General features: G+C 49.3%; 1 protein-coding gene across 2 annotated transcripts in view; it reads left to right on the forward strand.

The window, feature by feature from the left end:
- LOC119374136 (26S proteasome regulatory subunit 10B) overlaps nucleotides 1–24,621 on the forward strand; it is a 398,774-nt gene that overhangs the window by 335,543 nt on the left and 38,610 nt on the right. For both annotated transcript variants that reach the window (XM_037644199.2, XM_049420451.1), the window contains exons 2-3: nucleotides 22,672–22,799; nucleotides 23,614–23,693. In XM_037644199.2, coding sequence (XP_037500127.1) covers nucleotides 22,676–22,799; nucleotides 23,614–23,693 — 204 coding nt within the window. In that variant the 5' untranslated portion in view covers nucleotides 22,672–22,675. The remainder of the gene's footprint in view (nucleotides 1–22,671; nucleotides 22,800–23,613; nucleotides 23,694–24,621) is intronic.

Genomic DNA, 24,621 nt, shown 5'->3' on the forward strand with positions numbered 1-24,621 from the left:
TCGTAATAAGTTCACGTGCTACGTCACGCCAACAGGCAGAAAAAGAGTGTTCCACACTCGCCGTCATGGCTACTGGTGGCGCTGACTGACGCTCCCACTTTTAAATGCACATATATACCCTATAAAGTGGACGGGGGGGATGGCCGCCGCGGTAGCTCAGTTGGTAGAGCATCGGACGCGTTATTCGAAGGTCGCAGGTTCGGTCCCTGCCCGCGGCAAGCTATCTTTTCGTCCACTTTTCTTTCTTCACAATTACCTTACATTTACTACTAAAACATCCCCTATACTTTCCTTGGCATTATTGTCTGTTAGTTCTCATTAATAGAGCGTACGAAGGTCACTTCGCAGTGGCCGCGTTTGCGAAAGGAGCGCGCTGTTCAAACAGAAATAAGTAATAACTCTGACAGTTCGCGCTCGTCCTGTGTGTACCTGTTCGTTTGTTTCGTGCGTCCTGCTTTATGTTTGAGCAGAGCGCTTCAAGTGTCGAGCTGTGACGCATGATAGTTCGCGTTCGTCCTGTGTGCGTTCTTTTGCGAGCGCGTCCATCGAGCCCAAAGGACGTGCGTCTTTTGGGCTCGATCGACGCGCTGGCAATTTCGAGCTGCTTTCCGTTCTTCGCGTTACATTACAATTTATTGCTATCGCATTCATTGCTTCGCCGTTGCGGCGAAACTGTGACTTTTTTGTATCTGCAGTTTCTTTTTCTGTATCTGCAGGTTTTCTCGCATGCCCAATTGCATGCACATTTTATTGAGTGTTTCCAATACTGTTTTACACTTTGTGCGGCAGATGCAGGGCGTCGTTTATTTGTCTCTTTTATTAATAATAATAATAATAATATCTGGGGTTTTACTTGCCAGAACCATGATATGATTATGAGGCATGCCGTAGTGGAGGGCTTCATGAATTTTGACCATCTGGTGTTCTTTAACCTGCACTGACATCGCACAGTACACGAGCCTCTAGCATTTCGCCTCCACCTAAATGCGACCGCCGCGGCCGGGATCGAACCTGTGACTTTCGGGTCAGCAGCCGAGCTCCGTCACCACTATACCACCGTGGCGGACGTATTTTTCAAGGCGAAAGCCTTAAATGCCTCATCAAACGCGAAATTTGACCGTCGGCGTCCCGCGTCTACGGCGTCAGCGTACCACGACGTCGGGGACGAGGGATGCAAAAAGTCATCGTCACGTGATGACGTCACCATATCACGTCATTACGGCTTCACAAATTTTGGCGTGACGTCATATGATGCCGTTATCACATGACATCGTAGCTTGGTCAGAAGTGGGCAGATCAAGGAGGCAGTGCAAAACCAGGTGAGGTGCCTCCGATCTTGGAGGCAAGGCAAGACCGCGCTAGGTGCGCAAAAAACTAAGACGACGCAGGAGGGAGCCTGTGAGTTTTTCTTTCATTAACTGGTTTTCCATGACGTACTTATTGTACAACTTGACTTCGTTTCTTGTATTTTTTTACTGACATAGCGTGTCTACTGTACACAATGCTTCCCCGTCTTCTTGTTGTTTGCATGCGTCTTCTTTGTATAGACGCTTCGCGAGAACTGTTTGTATGCGCATTCCTGTATGAGCCTTCAGGGCTTACATTATTAATAAATAAATAAATTATGCTTGCTCAAAGCAATAAAATGCTGAATATGTGTGTGTGTGTGTGTGTGTGTGTGTGTGTGTGTGTGTGTGTGTGTGTGTGTGTTTGTGTGCTTGTGTGTGTGTGTGTGTGCGTGCGTGCGTGCGCGCGCGCGCGCGCGTGTGTGTGTGTGTGTGTGTGTGTGTGTGTGTGTGTGTGCGCGCGCGCGTTAATATCCAGTGTACAGGCCATTTATTCGTGCGCATTAATGCTGCACTGACAGAAGCAATTACACAAATAAAACACAAATTACACAATAAAACACTACTGCCACTAGGCGCTTTACAGTGATCGTAAACATAGGCGTGCGCACAGGGGGGGCGACCGCCCTCCCCTAATAACCTAAGAGGGGGGGCGCAAAATCTGCCCCTTACATTGACCCCCTATAGTCACCTAGGGGGGGGGCGCAAAATTTGTCGCGTCCATTGACTTACAAGGAGGGGGGCGTTGCGATGAACCTTCGCCCCCCCTGATGGAGAACCCTGCGCACGCCTATGATCGTAAATGATTAAAAAAACAGGAACTGCGTAATTAAGACAGGACGGAAACGTAAACTTGAAACGCAGAAACAGGGAAGGATAAAAAACATTTACCTGCACACATACATACATGGGCATCAGACCAGCCCAGAAGGCGTACTTGAAACACGGAAAGGAATATAAAAAACAAGAACCCGGCGCGGTTTTAGTTATGGTGCTTGACTGGTGACCCGAAGGTTGCGGGATCGAATCCCGGCCGCAGCGGCCCCATTTCGATGGAGGTGAAATGACAGAGGCCCGCGTACTTCGATTTAGGTGTACGTTAAAGAACAACAGATGGTCAAAATTTCGGGAGCCTTCCACTACGGCGCCTCTCATAATCATATCGGGGTTCTTGGGACGTAAATTCTCACAAATAATTATTATTAAGAAAAAAGAAGGATCTGATCCGCAGACAAACACGCATAATATATTCCATGATACATTTCAAATTACAAAAATAGCGAAAGCAAGAATCAAAGGCTGGTACAGGACCAACCAAGTGCAGTAAAGAAGATTTGCGAAAAATGCAGGATTCATGCACACGTGAACCAAAGCATTTTAAGCATGTAGCTGATATCGGTGTGTCCATTTATTACGCAAGGTTAACACCGCCAGAAGTTATCCTTGCATGTGCATTCGAAATACCGGCCGGAAACTTACGCCGCAAGTCCGGAAACTTACGCCGCAAGTGCATAATGTGTTCTTCGGATGCCGCTTGTCACGTTTGATTTTTACTGTCCAAAGAAACCTCGTAACTTCTAAAACGATACAGCTCCCAGCGTTTCTGGAATCATTGGTGCACTGCGGCACGCAACACCCGGCCATGGTGACGGTAGCGAGCGCGTAAAACTGGAGGGAAACGAGCACCGACCTAAAAACAGCACGCGCGCCACTTACAAGTGATCGGGCGGGGGATTCAAAATGGCGGCCACGCTGCCGCCAAGGCCGAGGAGGCGGCACCTGCCCTTTCAAAAGCTGACACCACTCTAAGCGGGGGGGGGGGGGGGGGGGGGGGCGCGCATCGAGGCACTCTAATGGTACATTCGACAGGTCGTTTGAGAGCGCTCTGACTGTGTTTGAAACTGTTGAATTCAACAGCTTTAAACCTTTTCAACGAGAACAAGCAGGTATGCAAGTCATCTTTCTCCTTCCTGATCATGTTTTGACCCGATAATGTTAGTAGCAATGGTTATTTGCTATTTTACACACTTTTTTCAGCGCCTGCGGAGCGCTCGAAAACGACCAGTCGAATGTACCATAAGCTGCTCTAAAGTGCCTCGAAGCGCGCGCCCCCGCTTCAAGGCGCGGGCATCAAGGCACCCTAAGCTGCTCGCCCGAAAAGCGTCTGCTCTTTCAATGAACTCATTCGATTAATTTTGATTAATCATCGCGACAGTTAATTGCCCCTTATGTTAAGTAAACTTATGCTCCGATATCCTATTATCTAATACAACTCTTAACTTGAGCCAGATCGAACCGCTGATTTCGTACCAGTTTTTTTTTTTCTCAAAATTCGGTAAACCGGAACTGCTTGGAGTAGAAACAAGACAAACAAGAGCGTCACTCCCCGTTGCCTGTGCCACTGAAAAACTTTAAACATTTTTATAAAGAACGTCGTGGAAGTTGGTTGCACTAAAAGTCTGCAGGCCGTCACAGTATACGACATTCCTAATTATTTCATCAAGATTGCACTCAATTTGGGACATTCGTCATAGGATTTAACCGTCCAATCCGACCAATATCGAAAAACAAAGGCGGAGAGAGCGCAGAAAGGTGCGACCACGTTTTTTCGTCAGGTTGAAACACGCCGTCACGAAGTGAAGTTCGAATGGAGACGCGGCGTCGCAGCAGGATTTTGTCTGTAAACAGTACGCAGCTGTTCTCGAACGCACTTAAATTGGTCAGCTGGTACAGTACGCAGCTGTTCTCGAACGCACTTAAATTGGTCAGCTGGTCAGCCGACGTCAACGCAGCGAATGATTTCTAATTAAACAAAAAGCACGCCATATAATGTTAGCGCCGTCGCGCCCAGCGTCCTCGCTGCCCTGTCGTCGTTCTTTTTTTTTCATTTTCTTTTCTTTCATTTTCTTTATTTTTCTTTGTTGCACTTTAGAACAAGCCGGTGAGTTCAGCGAGCGCGGCTCCTCACGAACGCGTCCCCAGTTTCAGAAGAACCTCGCTCGTGCCCGAGCGCGTTTGTCTACTTGCGTAGAAGTAAAAGTGACGGAAGAAGTTTGACTGGTTGCCACCCGCAGGCGCCAACTTGCACGCCGCCAACTTTCGGAGTCCGCGCTCAGGCCACGCATTCTCTTCTTCGGCTTCGTCGTCTTCGAGCGGCCGCTTCGAGGATGGCAGCCAATGGAAGGCTGCTTAACCGTTGTCGTCAGCGAACGCGACGCGTGGGCCCTCGTACACGAGCCAGTCGTTCGAAACGGGGTGGCCGACTCTGAGCGCCTGGAGGCTCAGTTCCTTCTTGGACGCCGACCGACCCGGAGGGAGAGAAGTCGCTCTGCCACCGCCTCTGTAACCCAGTCCCTCGCGCTGTCCATTGCCTTCGCCGCTGTCCCGGAGCCCAGATGCGGTACAGCGGGCCTGCCAAGCGACGCCGGGAGGCGGCCCCGGGCCGCATTCCACCGCTGTGGGCCACGCGACCCACGCCAGGGGGCCCGCTGTGGCCACCCAGGTATCCGCCCTTGGGCTCGCCCTACTTCGTGCCTTTCCTGGGAGGCGGTCCGCCTGAGGCGCCGGGCGCGTGCCTGGGACCCAGCGCGCAGGCAGCGAAGAAGGACAAGGCGAAGATCGTGCAGTTCGAGTGGAATGGCTGCACATTCTACCGGTACATACCCGAAGGGAGCAAGGGAGCCGCCGGCCGCCACATGACACCAGGTGAGCCGCCCATTCCACCACCACCGTTCGCTAGACCCAGGTTCGAGTGGCACCAGAGGACATCCAGATCCCAGAGCCGCCGAAGGAAGCAGCAGCAAGTCTTCCCCCCGAGGGCCCCGGCACCGCTGTGGACGCCGGTACCACTACCGCAGGAGAGGCCCGGAGGTGGTCCGGTGAGCAGCAAGCAGCAGTTCGCCGCGGCAGCCGCTGCCATGGGCGCCACCGGCGGCGGAGCGGGCCCATTCCGGCCCCGGGAACCAAACCCGAGGATCCCGCGCAAGGAGAGCAAGACGCCGGCGAGCCACATGCACCTGCCGCCGTTTCTGGCGACTACGTCGAGCAAAACGGCCACCAAGTCACCGTCGCCGACCACCGCGACGCACGTGCAAGGACCTCCGAGGGCCGCTGCTTTCAGGAACAAGGAGTCCGCCGCGACTGCACCGCTTCCGTTCTCGCTGAAAGCTGCCTTTGGAGCCGACGAATGCTGCGCGTCTCCGGCCCTTCCAAAGAGAAACGAGACGCCCGGTAATTCCGGGATGAACCAAGGTTCCGGCGGCGGCGGAAAGTCCAGGGCAGCCGGAGGTGGAAGCATGACTGTGCGTCGGTCCCACGACGGTGGTGGTGTACCCGAGTCCGACATGCTAGGGGCCAAGCCAAAGAAGCCACCCCGCATGAACAACATGACCTTCACAAAGTCCTCATCGGAACGATCGGGTGGAAACTCGTCGTACAACGGCGGCAACAAGGCGTTCGGCCGAGCGCCGCCATTCAGGAACAGCCCGAGGGTATACAGTTCGACAGTCCTCAAGGATTTCAACTCCCCTGGCAAGCAGGACAACGGCCGCGGCGCGGTGACTGATGCCAAGCCTATGCTTTCGGTACCCAGGGAGGCTCCGCCGAAGGAGCAACGGAGCGCACGACAGGACCGGCGAGTAAGGTACAAGGCCGAGATTGTAGGCACTAACATCATTGTTACTCGAGAAGAACCAAGCCCGGAGAAATGCGATGCGGTACCTACAGCTACTTCGGTCAGTGAACCGAAGACTCCTTCTCAGACGTCAGGTGGCACTGGAGGTAAGAAAGCGGAACAAGGACCGCCTCCGAAGGTTCCCGCTTACACCCCGAAGGCCGAGACCGCAGGCTGGAAAGATCGTGACGAGTCAGCCTTCCAGAGCCGAATTTTGCACGCAGCTTTGCTTCATGGAACCAGCGTGGCCAATGAGGGACTATCTTCAGCGACCGCCGACGCCTTTACCCAGTTAACAACCTTTGAAGTCAATGAGCAGTTTGACCGATTTCTTTCGCCGGGTCCTATGTGCGTCAAGCAAGAAGAGAACGCCGCACTGACGTCCAACCTGAAATCGCCATCGGGGATTAAATGGTGTGGCAAGTTCCGGAGCGTGCCCGTTCAGACGGATGAAATGGAAGCCAGCACCTGTGAGCCAAACGAAAAGCACCTTAAGGAGCACGGAGATGAAATTCCAGAAATGAAGCGTCAAGAGAAAGTCAAAAAGGCGGAAGCTAAAGCCGACGCTGAAGACCGAAAGGAGGAAGTCAAGGCCGCTGGAGAGAACATACGGGAGCCTCTGTCTGAAGGCGAAGAGATCGCGTCGCCGGCATCTTACGCCGATGAGCCGCACACAAGCAGCTCCGAGATATACCTCGACAGTCTGGTATCTAACGGTACTTCTACGTCTTCGCCAGGTGGCGACAAGAACTTGAACCCGGAGAATGCGGCGACTCTCCTCAACGAGTTAGACAATTTCCTCAAAGAATGCAGCCCGATCAAGGGGGCACAACAGCCCACCGAAAATCCACAAGCAGTCCCCAGAAGCTGTGGATCCTCGACACCCATCTCCGAGGATGCTTCGAGAAACTCCTGCCCGGCGTCTGTGGGACCAGACACCTCTTCGTCTTTATCAAAAGGCGATGGTTTCTCTGACATTTCGGAACCACGCTCACCGTTAGCCAAGGACTTGCAAATACCTGACAGCGCGTCGCTTGCGAGCGACATGATCCTCATCAACTTCGCCGAGGATACGACAACGCTGAAGGAGCACCTGGACGGTTTGGTAGCAGATTACAAGGCGAAGCACGAATCTGATGCCCCTGATGGTAGTGGTATGGCGTTCTCTCCCGAAGGCGACGGATGCCGACCACGGAGTGCCAGCAGCGGCGGTGTCAGTAACGTCCTCGAAAAGCACCCGGGAACGTCGCCAACACGCTCGAGTGCCCCAGTGCTTTTTCCGTCGGAGGTCTCGCCACGGGAGCTGCTCAAGATGGCGTCCGATGAGGCTCGCACGGCCGGTGGAGACTTCCGAAGTTTGTCTGTCACCAAGGGACCACTACAGGCGCGCAAAGACCACATCGGGGACGTCTTGACTGACAGAGGTGACTCGTCGTTTAAAATAACGCGCAAGTCTCCTGCTACAGGCACCATCGAAATCGGTCGTCAGCAGTCCCTGGCCTCCTGCGACAGCTGTGGCGCGGTTTACTGCGGATCCATCAACAGCGAGAACTTCCCACGCGTGTGCTCGTGCAAAACTCGGCACGGGGCCCGGGCCAAAGGTAGCAGGCCACTGATTCCGGTCGAAATGGAGGAAGCCCTCAAGGAAGAGTACAGAGACCGCGAGATCGTGACCTGCTTCGTCGAAGAGAACGTCGAGTACCTGCTCGAGAGCGAGGACGAAGAGTACGAGCAGTTGACAAAGCGCCGCTCGCTCTCCGGTCGTAATCTGCTCAGTCGTCAAACGAGCCACCACGAGAGGTCGGATTCCGGCAGCGAGGAGCGCTCGGCGGCCGCCTCTCAGCGGTACCCAGAGAACAGCACGAGCTGGAACAAGATCAAGGATGCTTCCGACGCTTCGGCCATAGCGGTCGCCGGCACAGAGCGCTGCAGCAGTGAGGCGACGACGGGCGGAGCATCGCGGGCGCTCATCTACGACTGTCCCTGGTGGACCTACGACCAGGGCGGTAACGACGGGGCCAGCAAAGACGCCAGCAGCAGCACCGCTCTGGCCAGCTGCGATCAGGTGTCCGCCAACACCTCCGTGGCTGCTGCCGTCGCAGAGATAGCCTCCAACGCGGCCGCCACGCTGCATCCGTGGTCTACCACGCTCAGGGCTGCAGCGGCTGCGGCCGAGACAGGCGTCCAGGGTGCCACAGCCACCGGACACGGTGCTGTCGGCGAGTTGCCGGGTGCCGAGGCTACCACCACTACTGCGGGCGGCAATCCATGGGGACCTTTCCTGGCGACTGCCCAGGCTATCGTGGGACCCAAGATGGAAGCCGTGATGTCGTCCGGGGACCACGAAACGGGAGACGAAATCTCCTGCCGTGTGGCCCGCTCGGACGCAGATTTCACCACGCTCTACATGGAAGGGCAGCCTCGCAAGCCGGCGCTCAAGCAACGCTGGCCGACAGAGACGAGCGCTGCCGTGGGACCTTCCGGTCAAGCACAGCAGCGCTGTGCCACCGGAGGGGACCGTGACTCGCTCTCCTTTTACGAGTTCCCACTCAGTGACCAGCACGAGGCGCTGCCGCCCCAGCAGCACTCCCTCAGCATGGAGACACTCGTCGGGTCTAACAGGCTCGACATCTCATCGACTACGTCCACGGGTGGCGGCACCGAGAGACGGCTGGCCGAAGGTGAGCAATTTTTTTATCAAAAATTTCATCAGCCGCTTCGCTTCCACTTATCTGTACCAACCTATTCTCGAGAGGTTCATTTAAGGCAAATTTGAGGGATGCCCAGATGAGATTTAACTTGATAAAGGACGTTGCTGGCGTTTTTTGCGAGCTTCTCGGCCACACGTGAACAGAAGACACTGAAGCTTCTGCGTTGATCGTCGGAAATTGTTGGCGTGTTGCCTTCTCTTCAGCTGTCAACTGTGCAGCTGAACTGAAGACACGGGAACCTGCCAAGGAACTTCGATGACATGTCAACGTTCTTGTTAAAAAACCTTGGTTAAGTTAGGTCAGGCTGACATGGTGTGCCCTTACTCAGTGTTACCTACCGGTGTGATACGCTCATGTTTCCCCAGGTGAGCCTATGCCCCCGCCCGCCGATGCCATCGACGGCAAGCCATCCGGTGGCGGTGCACAGAGTCCCGACGCCCACTACTGCGAACTAGAGCTGTACGCGCCGGTCAACAAGAGCGGGCCGGCCATGTGCGCCGTGGTCGTGCCCTCGCACTCCATGGCCGAAGGGGACTGCGCCAAGGGCGAGGCCCTCCTGCTGGACACCGGGCCGCGCCCTGCCACTCCTCCTGACGACTCCGGCCTAGACAAGAAAGTGGCCGCCGAGACCAGTGCAAAGCCCATGGGCAAGATCCGTACACGCTTCCGTGACTTCTTCTGGAAGCACAAGTGATTCGACTGTCTGCGATGCTCCCTTTTGTGCTTAGCGAAGGAGCCTTCGTGGGATTTGTGCAACAGCAGTGTCCCGGAACCTGGTGTTGAGCCTACAGGCAGTGAGCGCCAGGTTCCCTAGTCGTCGCACCTTTATTTTTCTATGATTTTTTTCTTGTTGGACGTCAGCCCTGTGCGGTAGTTCATCTGTCTCCTCCTACTCGGGTGGGAGGAGACAGATGAACTACCGCACTTTGTTGCGTTGTGCATTTGACTCTGGGAGCCCGCCATTATGTGCTCTTTTTTTTTCTCGCCAACTCCCAGGTCATATGAACAGTACTTTTCCTTAACACTTTTTCACCGCTCTCCTTCGGGACCAGCGCCTTTTTGCTTTTTTACTTGTTAACCGTTTTGCATGTTTGTTCAAAGGTTCACTCCGACAGCTTGTGCTGATGGCTGGGTTGCATGTGAGGCGAACAGAACACTGGGAGCAGCGAGCGGCATTGTTGCTTTCAGGAGTGGACGTTGTTTTTCTCTGTTGCTAAAGGTGCTCATTTTGCTGTTAAAAAGCACCTCTTGTTAATGTTAATTGTAACTTTGTTACTCCGATCAGCTGTGTCCCCAGTGTTATGAAAATGTAAAGAACTGTGAACACCATGTAAACGCGTTTTTGGCTCAATAAAGTCTGCAAAAAACCTGCTTGGATGGTGTCTCGCTCGGCTCAAATAGTGTACATCAAGTCGTATATAGATCGTGCCCTCGCACGGCTAGTGGTACGCTTTTATATTCGAAGGTTTACGTCGACTAACACTGGGTGATGTATTCCATGACACCATAAAGTGTGCAGCACTTGCCGATATGTCGTGGAACACGCCGGCCAACGGCGATATATGCTCGATTTCCAATGAATGCCCCTGCAGTTCCTTTTCGCAATGCTTGCGAGTATGTAGTGATGATAATCGCAGGCAGAGGCACAGACCAACGGGTAAGGAAACAAACGTTTTCGCGTACGTTACTGTGCGTTTTTTTCTTTTTCTCTTTCATCAGCAGGTCTTCCCATTGATAACAAAAAAAATTTGGAATGCTTACAGCAACGCACGCGAGTCTTGGCCCCAGAAGCAGTGGCGCACCGACGGGGGGGGGGGGGGGGGGTTGGGGGTTGTAACCCCCCCTGAGGCCGACCTGACCCCCCCCCCCCCCGTAACTGCTTCACGGTCATTGTCGCCGAGAATCCAGCGTACACGTTCACGGGCCTTTCAGACGTTGTTATTTCAATTCAAGAGGTGGTCTGAGGTCGATTTTCTCTCATTTACTCCAGAAATACGTGGTATTCACCCATCTACTCCTAAACTGAAAGAGCGCAAACCGCGTGCTCTGTGGCTCTGCGTTCACTTCCAGTGAAGCGGCTTTGGACGAAAGAAAAGATGCTTTCACGGGTCGTCAGTTTGACCCCTCTTCTTTTCTTGCCCCCTCTGATTATTGCAATAGAGCAAGGATATATTTCGGAATCTTCAAAACAAGCTATTGTTTTTTTTTTTATTTGTTTGATTCTCGGGGGAAGTCTAAAAGGGGCTGTGTACAATGACAATGCGCCGCGTGACTTGACCACAGACGTCGGTGCAGAGTGCATGTGACATGAAAAATATTACGTATAGCAGCTCATCCAGCTGTGTACGCAGTGCTACATACATGTTTCTCCAGAACAAGAGTTCGCAGTGTTGTTTACCGTTTGTAACGTTATTATCCGGTTCACACGGGCAAATCTAATGCACTTACCTGCGCACATGCAAATTATACCTGGTTCACTGGGACGCTTCTAATGTAATTAGAGATTAAGATATCAAGTGCCTAAATACCATTAAATTGTCGGTGTCACATGGCTTGATTTATTGGCACTAATGGCGCGACGACGAAATTGCGCAATGAATATATGCTGGTTTTGTCTTGAATGTGCAACTTCTTTCAAATTCTACGTCATAAAACTCATTTTATAGAAATAACAAGCGCTTTCATGTACATTCAATGCCTTACTCGCCATGGAAACGAAACTCGCTTAAGCGTGATGAACATTTCCTGTTGCGATGCCGGTGGCATTCTCGTTACTTTTTCTTAAATGCTTGATATTATAGTGAACACGAATTGTGTCCGTCACGGAGCACCTTTGTTTTCCTTTAAATAGTCAATAATGTACGCTCTCCTTCCCGACAAACATTCTTTTTTCATCATATAGATGGGCTCTACAAAACCACGCCCACTGGATGAAGCTTTTTCATCTAGCGGCCGTGACAAAACACAAAATGAAAATGAAGGCACTCATTCAACGGCAAGCTCTAAAGTATATAGCCACGCGTCACCGCTAAAATGCCCTTTATATTCACGGTGTTACCAATTAGCGCCACTTTTTACGTGCAGACGAGCTCTAACGTAATTCTAATTGGCAGGACCGAACCAAGGTAACTATCGATCCTCCAAAACGAAAAAAAAAAGGAGAAAAGCATTTGAAGCACTTGGGCCCTTCCAGAGACATATGGTGCGAATCTTCTTTTTCTGCCTTATCACAATGCATTAATTTTGCTAAATATGCAAACTTTCTCATAAACGTTTCACTATTTGGAACCCTGTGCCCATGTCTGTCGCCATAGCAAATATAACAATGAAACACATCGAGGAACAAGCTCTTAATTCATTGCAGCCGCAGTCAAAAATCTTTCACAGATACGTCTCAACGACTGTCATTCGAGTGTCAAGAGGTCATAAGTCACAATTATTCTCTCATCTAAATTTATCCAACGAGTATTCAGTTCACCCTTGAAACAGAAGACTCCCTGTCGTTTTTAGATGCCCTTGTAACTTGCAAATGAAACTGTGCAAACACACCTACACAAGTCGATATTTTCAGTTCACTTTAGAACCCCACAAAATCCGCAATACATCAGTAGTAAAGAAGAGCCGGAACGCACTGCAGCACACAACTTTAGAAAAAAAAAACAAGAAAAACGCGATATATTCAGGAAACGCGCCAGGAACGGCTACCCAAAATCTTTTATTCAGGAAGCATTTCGCTTCCAAAAACACAACGACGCAAGCTGAGAAATCCAGTAACAGGTGTCCCCCAATCAACATCACGACAGAAATACATATCTCCGCTATCCGTGGCGCCAGCAAAACCATCGCCCGTTTCCGCGGCCGGCTGAGTAACGTGACAGTAAGAACGCGAATGGCCCGTCGGCTCTTGCGCTTTGCCGCCTTTGTGCCATACACACGTGCAGTCCGAAATGGGAGGGATAAAGACCTGACCGAAGCCAGTTCGAAACCGCTAACGGTGGCGCGCGCGACTTCAAAGCGAAACCACATGTTCGAAAAGCCGCCGGCGTACTAGGCTGCCGAAAAAAGAAGGAAAAAAAACGGTCTTGTTGACACCCCACTCCTCCGAGCGCGTGGCCCATAGCCGACGATGGAGACCGGCGGTTCGTGAAAATGTTTGCAGCATTACGAACACAATAGCGCGTTCTATGCCTTCTCCCAAAAACCGGCCACCGGAAGAGCGTACCCAAGCCATCTTCAGCAAAACTGATTGTACTGGCTGCGACGCGAGCTGCATCAGCGGAACTGAGAGAGACGGAAAAGACGTCCCCAATCCATCGCAGCTGAAGCCAATTACCGGAAATGAATGCTGGCAGGACTTCGCTTTTCCCCGAGCAAAGCGCAAGAAAAAGAAAAGGAAAAAAAGATGTACGCGTACAGCCTCACAGTCCGGCACTCCAAGTATCCCCCTTTCCCTGTCTCTCATCTAACAGTGCACCTCGACACATCCACACGGCAAAGGTGCTCCCCACCACTTTTTACTCTTCAACTCATTCCCACCGGTCAATCCCTCGCACTCCTCTGTTCTTCGACCGAAGAGCACTGCCGCCGCCTGCCTCACCCTTTCATACCCACCAAACAAGAAAAGAAGCCCTGTTCATCCCTCCCTCGACCGCTCAAGAAGGAACCGTATGTATTCCGAAAAGTAGGGAAAAATGTTCACTCAAAGTTCCAAAGATAAGAGGGCGTCGGCGGCGCTTCGAAAAGAGTGTTTTTTGTTTTTTTCGGGGCTTGCGTTTTCTACAGGCAAATGGTGTCGCCAGCGGGGTGGCCGCGCACTTTTTTTTTTTTTAACTTTGTTGACAGAGGACGGACGAGCTGTATTGGAGCGGCGAGAAGAAAGGCGACCTCGTACGCGGCTCGTTCGTCAAAGCGACAGCAAACCCGGGAGGCCGTACAGCTCGAGCACATGGCGATATTCGTTTAAGCACATACACTGTGGTTCCTGCATTTATGAGCAAGCCTTGGCGCAACTAGTGTGTGCGTCGACAGCCATGCCGCAGTACCGCGCGCACGCAGGGACACCAAGCAAGCACGAATGCTATGCGAAAATCCATACGTTGCGAATATGGGAGGAGTAAGACGACGGGGCAGAATGAGTAATTGTTTTCAAGGACGCGTGACAAGAAAAAAAGGGCTTTGGAAAGTGCGAGAGTTATATTGGGGTGCCACGTTTTCTTTCTCTTTTTTTCAGACAACTCTCGCTCTCTCTCTTTTCACCACTTCTTTTTTGTATGTTCTACATCGGACGGAAGCTACGAAGTTTGATGTGCCCCCATGCACACGTTCAGTTCGCTCGCTAGTACTTGCTTCTGTGTCTGCTGCGCGAATCTGCGTCGAATGAGCTACCACATCACAGGGATTTCGCTGAAGCGCCAGTCGAACACGATCCTCAACTACTTCCCGAAAAAGATTCCGTGTTCAGATTCAAGAGATGCAGCGACAGCACCGGAATGCCCGATTGCGGCCAAAAAGGAAGCGATGACTCAGCACTTATCGCCTTCAGATGCGTCAATCGATCAGTCACTTATCACCGAGGATACTTCAGTCGCCGAACCTGTGCACCCGAATGACATGGCAAATCGGTAAGCGTGGCTGCAGTGCAGTTTATCCGTGAGCTGAGAATTGTACTGTACATACGTGTGCTGCATTGAGCTGTACGTATATAATGTTTATAATCAATGTCACAAAGCTTATAGCAAATATTTACGATGTACTTCCAGATTTGTAGTTTGGCGAAGCCTGAAGGAAGTATAATATAGGATGTTCTGCTCACATTGTGCACAAAATTCTCAGTTGCAGAGTTCTTTAACTGCTAAAGTTGCCAATGGGGCTTGTTTGTATGACATTTCCTGATTACTGTGGTAATCAGGCACAAGACACAATAAATGGGACACAAGAAAGGCACACGGCGCTGGGTGTCCTCGTGTGCCTTTCTTGCGTCCCATTTGTTTGCGCTAACATAGTAATAATTTTTTTAACAGCAATGCGCGACCGCCAGCAGGCCGGCACGTCAGCACCCTTATCACTACCTGGAGCTGAAGAACTAGCAAAAATAAGTATTTGCCAGGCATCTTTGTTGGAACTATATTACGCGTTGGTTTATTCAATTTGCCATTTATTTTCTCCGTGCGCTGCTTCACTGAACAGTTTCTTGGCCCTCTCAAGTTTTTCAAGATCTTGCTATAAAATGCTGAAAGATCATCATCATCATCACATTTGATATTATTATTATTATTATTATTATTATTATTATTATTATTATTATTATTATTATTATTATTATTATTATTATTATTATTATTATTATTATTAGCAGTAGTAGTAGTATTGTTATTACTATTTGGTATCTCATATTTTCTTTGTCGTTGCAATCCTCCAGCCTAAGCAACGAAATGGCGTATTATGCAATGTGCCCGCAACCCCCCCCCCCCCCCCCCATCCCACACTCCTGTAGGCTTCTCAGAATTTCAACCCCCCCCCTGAGAGAATTCCTGGGTGCGCTACTGCCCAGAAGCATGGTTGCTTTTATGAGGGGCCCTTGTGTGAAACGCTAGGTCAGTTCTAGACTGATAGTTCTTTGACAACTCCGCATCAATATTGCGATTGTTTATCCAGAATTAATAGGAAAATAAAATTAACGTTAGCGCTTCATTCTTTCTATTTTTAATCCCAGCGTCTACGTCCATTTAACGTCACAGCTATCGAATTCTTTTGGCGTATTTTGGTAACGCTGGGTCAATTAACACCTGAAACTTTCAATTTCAAGTCTCTGGCTCCCTTGGAACGCAATGTAGTTCATTGCTACCGGTGAGGCATTTGCACACGCCGTCACAATCTATGACGTCGCGGCTAGTTGGAGCGCGAACACGAAGCTGGCGTCGCTGTCCGCGTGTTTTCTACCTTGTTCTTATATTCTTTCTCATTGTACATTACATTGTATCTCACCGAGCCTCTTCTGGCCACGAGAGAGGTGTCTGTCGTGTTGTACAAATGCATGTTATCCGTGCGAGGGAGATATCGCTTTACTCTTTTTATTCCCTTGGAATAAAGCTTTATAGCGGTAAGTAGTTATATGCAGGAACATTTGCGGCGTCGGTGTCGCCGTGGGGTTCCGTAAAGAGTTCAAGGGAGATCACTTCGCCCTTGAATATCAAAGCATTACACGTAAAGTACACTCTATAAAACAGTTTACACAATTTGGGGCGCATCTTAGTTTTCCAACGACATCATCATATGTCGTGCTTGCATTTTCATTATTGAAACTGCCGGACAAGTTTTAAATAAAGTTCACTCATTAATTCACCATAGACCCTTAAGTTGTTACGAATCCTGTTTCACGCTGATGGCCCGCACGTCATCCGTGAGCTGGTTGTACAATGCGCGCACCAGCGCACCGTGAATAAGAGATGATGATGATAATGATGCAGATAGGGAAACGCGCTAAGGATCAATAAAGATTATTTTTATTGGACAAAGGCTACACCTGGTGTAAACTGTTGTAGAGTGCAGACGCTATTCAACAACAGCATTTGCACTACAAACAGTTTACACCGGACGTATCCTTTGTCCAATAAAAATAATCGTTATCGATCAGATCTCCTACTTTCCTTCTTCATCATTATCATCATCATTCCTTATGGGGGCCAAATGAGCCCCAAGGGGTAAATATTTCTTCTCTCTATTCTCGTTGAACTTACGTATACGTGCCACGGTTTGGAAAATGGGGGAAGAAATTTTTCCATACTCGGTAGCTTGCAATGATCCCCATGGCTGCCAGCGATTCTTCGCCAATCTAGATAAGCCCCAGAATCATTCCGAGTGGACAGCTGGAACAAATTGCCAGGAGCATCATCATCGCCAGCATCGAGAGCAGTGATGCAGCGTGAGTTCTGTTCATTGATATCACGAAGCGAACGCGGAGGAGTGGAGAGCCGGGTTCGAGATTCCAGTCGCAGCAACCACGCAGTTAATTGAGGCCACAGCAACGGCAGGAGGATCAGAGCGCCCGGCACAAACAGCATGCCGTCACCTCAGCCACCCTTGGCGTCCCCACTGTTGCAGACACTTCGCGAAGATTACCGGAAGAAGCTGACCGAGTGCAAGGAGGTCGAGAGCAGACTCAAAGATGGTGAGCATGGACTTTCAGCCACTCCCAGCACATATTATCTTGAATGAATGATAAATTCGAAAAAGTGACATGCTACCCGCCGTTTCTGAGTGTTACATTGCTCCAGAGGTCTTGGGCACGAGTAGGACGACAAAAAAAAAAAAAAAGACAGAAGCGCAAGGCTAGGTGGTATAACATCCCGTAACTGTAGACGTGCTTGTTAATTGATCATAACTATGAAAGCAAAAAAAAAAACTAGGTGAATATGTTTTTGTCGTCCTGCTTGTGCGCAAGACGTTTACTTTACAATCACGGAACGCTACCATCGCGATCTCCCTGCGCTTGCGTTTGTCACCTAGTTCCCGTAGTCCTATTTTGTGCGGAACATGTCGTAACTTACGAAACACCACCAATGCACTTTTGCATCTCTACTCTCTGGTTTTCATCATATCGCCCTATTTAACTGTGCACAAGACGTATACGTTCACAGTTATGGAACACTATGCCAGCTCGCCCAAATCAGTTTCGGTCCCCTACTCAGGTTACGTGTTTCGGAGCGATATATTAGTAGTAGGAGTGTGATAACAAGCAACTTCACAAATTGAAACAGTTTTGCTATTACAAGAACGCAGCACCTAAGACCACATTGTTGCAGAGGTGCGGCAGTGCCGCGCGTTTGTGGCGCTTCCATTCGACTGACCGTCCAGACGTCCATCGAATCTGTATGCCGTTGCTTGCGTCTATAGTGTACTTAGATAAGTTGCGTTGATCACTTGCTAACATTCCCTGCGTGACAGGGTCGTAGCAAGAAATTTTTTTTCGGCGGGGGAGGGGGGGGTGTTCAGCCACCCTTTATATGTGTTTCGTGCGTGCGTCTGTGTGTGTGTGTGTGTGTACATATATACATGCAAAACTGAAAAATTCGGTTGAACCCTTCCCACCTACCCCGTCTCCCTGACTGCGCGCCAATGCGGCGTGACATGTCCGAGGCAAGGCAAGCCCGCTCCATGTCTTCAAAAACAATCAGACGCTCCTATCCTTTTATTTAACGGGAAGGCGTTTTGTGCCGGGGTCCACCAAGACTTCAGTGATGTATTTCCGTCACGGAAATGACATCAGAAAATAGACACGATTAGATGGCAAAGAAATAAGGTTCCGTTAATGGGAGTCAAACCCACGACCTCTCGGTCCGCGTCAAACGTTGCTGGGAACGCTACCCACTGCGCCACGGTCACACACTCTTTAGGCTTCACAAACCGCTTTTTATATCTCACCTTTTCCTCTCACGGTGCTCTTGGTCGGCGGGGTGGTGTCGCCCTCTGGGAGCGGTAAAGGGAAGCAATGCATCATAGCCTTAGCCTCCGCGATTCGCTCCTGCAACGTGTCGTTGCTACGTGTCCGCCCCATTCGGCGCTTTTCCAATAGGAGAAGTGCAATTTTGTCAACGCCTTAACCCACCGCGAGGTGGCGACCTTAGCCCAAGCGTCGTAGGGTGCCTTGATGCCCGCGCGCTCCGCTGAGGGTGAGGACAGGCGCGTCGTCTGCTACGACGGCCGCCATTGCGAATCCCGCTGCAGCTCGGCAGCATGCGAAACGCGCTACACAAAGCGCTTGCGGTGCGCGGATACGTCCGGAAATAAATGCACGCTAGTGAGCTTTCTCTTTTTCTTTTCTTTTTTGAAGCTTGGGCAGCTTTTATTGCTGTTGTTGCCTAAATGTTTATTAAGGAAGCATGTAATTCATGTAAGCTGACGGCGTGTGTATGTGTTATGCGCTGGAGGTAGACGTAGACTCTGTTATGTTGAAAACGAATCCTCTTCCTTACGCCGGAAACGACAAACTATAAAGCCTTACTTAATTTTCTCGTAGGCTCTGCATTCGATATACACAAATAATTGTTTAAAGTATTCGTATACATGTCAGCAGCAGCAGCAGCAGTATATGTATCTGAACACACACAATTTAGTGTTGCGAAGCGACCTAAGCGCGATTAAGGTGGCTCATTTTGCTAAGTTTGCAAACAATTTACTCGTTTATTATAATTGCATCATACATAATGTACACAGAATAAAGGGGCGAGGGGCAGTACGGTGCGAATATCCTGCTAAAATGAAACGAAAGCTTCTTTATCATTGTTATTGCTGACATTTCTTGCCCACAATCTGTAGCCGCTACTGTATCGGCACTCGAGTTGCAGCTTGAGTCCTTATCAAAACGATGAATACGTTGTTGAGTAGTATGCCGTAAAACTTTGCATGCGCGCAGTATCAGTGCGTTTTTCCTTCTTTTTGTATCTGCAGGTTTTCTCGCATGCCCAATTGCATACACATATTATTGAGTGTTTCCAATACTGTTTAATACTTTGTGCGGCATATGCACGGCGTGATTTATTTGTCTCTTTTATTAATAATAATATCTGGGGTTTTACTTGCCAGAACCATATGATTATGAGGCACGCCAGAGAGGAGGGCTTTATGAATTTTGATCATCTGGTGTTCGTTACCCTGCGCTGACATCGCACAGTACGCGGGCCTCTAGCATTTCGCCTCCATCTAAATGCGACCGCCGCGGCCGGGATCGAACCCGTGACTTTCGGGTCAGCAGCCGAGCTCCGTCACCACTATGCCACCGTGGCGGACGTATTTTTAAAGCGAAAGCCTTAAATGCCTCATCAAACGCGAAATTTGACCGTCGGCGTCAGGGGCGTAGCCAGAAATTTTTTTCGGGGGGGGTTCAACCATACTTTATGTATGTTAGAGCGCGCATTTTTATGTGTGCGTGCCTATATACGCAAGCAAAACTGAAAAATTTCGGGGGAGGGGAAGGGGTTTGAACCCCCCCAACCCCACCCTTGGCTACGCCCCTGGTCGGCGTCCCGCGTCTACGGCGTCAGCGTAACACGACGTCGGGGACGAGGGATGCAAAAAATCATCGTCACGTGATGACGTCACCATATGACGTCATCACTGCTTCACAATTTGGCGTGACGTCATATGATGCCGTTATCACAAGACATCGTAGCTTGGTCAAAAGTGGGCAGATCACGGAGGCAGCGCAAAACCAGGTGAGTTGCCTCCGATCTTGGAGACAATGCAAAACCGCGCTAGGTGCGCAAAAAACTGAGAAGAAGAAGATGGCTTTCGCTTTCGAGCCGTCTTAAGCGAATGCATAAGAAACCCTGCGAGCTTTTATTTCATTAACTGATTTTACATGACGTACTCATTGTACAACTTGACTTTGTTTCTTGTACTTTTTTTACTGACATAGCGTGTCTACTGCACACAATGCTTCCCCGTCTTCTTGTTGTTTTCATGCGTCTTCTTTGTATAGACGCTTCGCGAGAACTGTTTGTATGCGCATTCCTGTATGAGCCTTCAGGGCTTACATAATTAATAAATAACTTATGCTTGCTCAAAGAAATAAAATACCGAATGTGTGTGTGTGTGTGTGTGTGTGCGTGTGCGCGTGTGCGTGTGCGTGTGTGTGTGTGTGTGTGTGTGTGTGTGTGTGTGTGTGTGTGTGTGTGTGTGTGTGTGTGTGTGTGTGTGTGTGTGTGTGTGTGTGTGTGTGTGTGTGTGTGTGTGGGCGCGCGCGTTAATATCTAGTGTACAGGCCATTTATTTGTGTGCATTAAAGCTGCACTGACAGAAGCAATTACACAAATAAAACGCAAATTACACAATAAAACACAACTTCTACTAGTCGATTCACAGTGATCGTAAATGATTAAAAAAACAGGAACTGCGTAATTATTTAAGACAGGACGAAAGTGTAACCTTGAAACACAGAAACAGGGAAGGATAAAAAACATTAAATGCACACATACATACATGGGCATCAGACCAGCACAGAAGGCGTACTTGAAACACGGAAAGGAATATAAAAAACAAGAACCCCGCGTGTTGTTAGTTATGGTGCTTGACTGGTGACCCGAAGGTTGCGGGATGGAATCCCGGCCGCCGCGGCCCCATTTCGATGGTGGTTAAATGACAGAGGCCCGCGTACTTAGATTTAGATGTACGTTAAAGAACAACAGATAGTCAAAATTTCGGGAGCCTTCCACTATATACGGCGCCTCTCATAATCATATCGGGGTTCTTGGGACGTAAATTCTCACAAATAATTATTATTAGGAAAAAAGAAGGATCTGATCTGCAGACAAACACGCACAATATATTCCATGATACATTTCAAATCGCAAAAATAGCGAAAGCAAAAATCTAAGGCAGATACAAGACCAAGCAAGTGCAGTAAAGAATGTTTGCGAATAAAAATGCAGGATTCATGCACACGTGAACCAAAGCATTTTAAGCATGTAGCTGATATCAGTCTGTCCATTTATTACGCAAGGTTAACACCGGCAGAAGTTATCCTTGCATGTGCATTCGAAATACCGGCCGGAAACGTACGCTGCAAGTGCATAATGTGTTCTTCGGATGCCGCTTGTCACGTTTGATTTTTACTGCCCAAAGAAACCTCGTATCTTCTAAAATGATACAGGTCCAAGCGTTTCTGGGATGATTGGTGCACTGCGGCACGCAACACCCGGCCATGGTGACGGTAGCGAGCGCATAAAACTGAAGGGAAACGAGCACCGACCTAAAAACAGCACGCGCGCCACGCACAAGTGACCGGGCGGGGGATTCAAAATGGCGGCCACGCTGCCGCCAAGGCCGAGGAGGCTGTCACACCACTTTTTCTGATTACGCTCTCACCGTTAAATGTACTACAGCTAGGGTTTTTTAAGTCATTGATCATGGGTGTTAGTCGTCGTGATAAAGATGTACCACCAAGCGTCAACGTGGGTGCATCCACGTAAACGGTGCTGTAGCTGCCAAACACCAATAGGCATTAGAAAGTTTTAGTGCCGGGGCCCCAAAGCGGCTTGCGTACATAAGCCCTTGCGTTCCTTTGTATTCCCCATGGATGCGGCTGGGAGTACAAAGGAACACAAGAGCGTGCGTACGCGGGTCGGGTCCCTGGCACTAAAACTCTCCATTGTGCAAACTCTTTTATATCAATGTACGGTAAACATCTCTAAGGACACGTTTTACTTTTATGTTATACCGATTCTTATAACGGAGGAATCAACCATGTTTTTTTTTTTTTTTTCTTATAGCGAACCTGTTTTAGTCTACCCTGTGCTAGTAGTTGTCGTAGTAGTAGTAGTAATAGTCGTCACGCAGGTCGCGTGACCAGAGAGGGGAGTGAATACATATGATCCCACGAAACACAAAGCCTCCATAAAACGTTTTATATTTTAAACGTTTTAAAGACGTTTTATAGAGGTTTTGCGTTTCATGGGATGATGATGCACGTAATCTCGCTAGCCAATCGCATGCACTCGCGCGCTTACAGCATTGCTGTCCGGCGGTTTTCACGGCGTGGAACTGACCGATTCGCATATGTGTGCGTGCGTGCGAGTCTGTAGGTGTGTGCGTGGGTGCGGGTGTAGGCGCGGGTGTGCGTGCGTGTGTGTGCGTACTGTGTGTGTGCGACGACAGCGGTGGTGTATGACGATATGCGCCTTATGAGCAGCACATGTAGTTTGCGTGCCTGTAGCCAACCTCTTATTTACATACACGCGCATAAGCGCACACGCACGTACTGGTCTTTACGTACTTTGCCCACCCCAAATAGCGATAACGCGCGAATACAAGACAAAGGTTTATTTGTTTTGAATCCAAGCAAATCCGGGCCGTAGTCGAGTCGCATCGCAGGAAGAGAAGCGTAGTAGACGAAGCCTGGACGAAGTCGCATCCGGCTAGGGTGGCTTTCGAGACGGAGCAAAAAGAGAAACATGGCGGCGGCTGCTGTGAGCACTCCGCCGGTGGCTCCCGCGGGAGACCAAATTGAGAAATATCGCGAGGAGTACCGCAAGAAATTGACCGAGCACAAGGAAGTCGAGAGCAGGCTCAAGGAAAGTGAGTAAAATACGCCCCACCTTTTTACCCCAGTCCCTTATTTCGGGGCTGTAACAACCACGCTTGCGCAGGGCTTTCAGTTTTGCAATTTTACGCTGATTCATGTCAGTCGTAAGCGTTGGTTTTCGGTGTTTAGCGCCTTTCGAGCGACAGTCAGTGTCATATTTGGTGCGTGTGTCACCATCCGCGGCGTAATCTGATCTTTCTCAAGTCCATGGCACCCTGATTGCGTTTTCTGATAGTCTTCATTAATAACACATTCGTCACTGACCGTCTGATGAGTGTCTTGTTTTTGCGTCCGCCTTGTTTGTAACCTTCCCGTAATGTACCAGGATACCATCTATAAACAAACCATATCCGTTTGGTTTGGTTACGATGTCGAACTTGGCGAAACGCGCTCTTCTTTCATTGAGATCGGCTAAACAAAACTAGCGTTATGATATCGCGCTCATTGTGAGAGAAGATACCAGTTTTGTATCTATGACTGCTTAGATGACACGTAAAAACTACAGGTTAACGAGGGATGACGTGTCGGAAATGGTTCGCGTTAAGCTCTGCCTCGAAATCGCACGAAAATTTAACGTATATATACGGCTTTTATCAATACACCTGTCGTGTTTCGTTTAATCAGCTCGAGAACTTGGTAAGCTTAAGATGTTCGCTGTATTTATTGTTACATTGGTATAGCAACCTTAAAATTACAAGCAAAAACAACAGTTACAACAATCGAGCTTTCTTATCGAAACGGTAGCAGGCATGTCATCTGAGCGTGTTACCTGTGTGATTTTCTTGTGACGTTATCATATCCTTGCAGTGCGCGAGCAGCTGAAGGAACTGAACAAACAGTACGAAAAGTCCGAAAATGACCTGAAGGCTCTACAAAGCGTGGGCCAGGTGAGCTTCTGGCTTATCTAGAGAGATGATGTGCTTTGGTGCTTCGAGATAAAATCGAATCAACGTTACTGCACGTAGATTGTGCATATAGGCACAAGGATCACCAGTGTTTGGTTTTCCTCACATGCTTGTTTCGTAGTTTCTCACATTGGTTACCTGGGCTCATCAAATTATACAACATAAGGGAGGCCGTTTGCATACATTCGGCCTGCATGGTCTATAATCAGTGCTCCACAGTCTGTGCAGGAGCATTTATCTTCGGCAGTCGCTCCTGATTCCTCAAATACGTACAGGTCTCATGGTTGAAAACTGAATCCTTCAAGCTGCATAACAGTGCAAGTCATTGTGTAGTGCTGTTTCAAAACAAAAAAGAACTGTGCCTAACCACGTCAGACTCTGCATTGGTTGTCATACCAGTGTGTTATGATTGTTTACTAAACTTCCAGTCTGTTTCCCATGATATCACCTTATTTGCATCATAGCTAAAGGGGAATCTTGCCGCTTAGATGTAGAACAAATTCCACCATTTGAAGAAGCGTGCTGTTATTGTCGGTGGGCCGCAGAAGTGTACGGATCATAGGTTCCACAAGATATGTTAATTCCTACTGGCTTGGCTCATTTGTAACATTGAGTCACTCTGTTGGTCGCCAAAAAAAAAAAAAAAGAACTGCCTCAGATCGCAACCTTTAATTTTACGTAAGGCTCCGTGTTTTCGGAGTTTATTTTTCTTGATATTCGGAGGGTGTTTTTCGGAGTTTATTGTTTTTTAGGAAATTAGGCGTTTATCGGAGTTTATGTCTTGTAGATCTCCAATTCTCCGAAATTCAGTGTTTAATTTTGCATTATAAGTTGTTGCAATGCGATCTTATTATTTTAGTTCTAATGAAAATGCGTTGCATTGTTGCTGATAATCGTGTTTCTTCGTCCT

Source organism: Rhipicephalus sanguineus, chromosome 11 (assembly GCF_013339695.2).
Source record: "Rhipicephalus sanguineus isolate Rsan-2018 chromosome 11, BIME_Rsan_1.4, whole genome shotgun sequence".
Classification (NCBI taxonomy): Eukaryota; Metazoa; Arthropoda; class Arachnida; order Ixodida; family Ixodidae; genus Rhipicephalus; species Rhipicephalus sanguineus.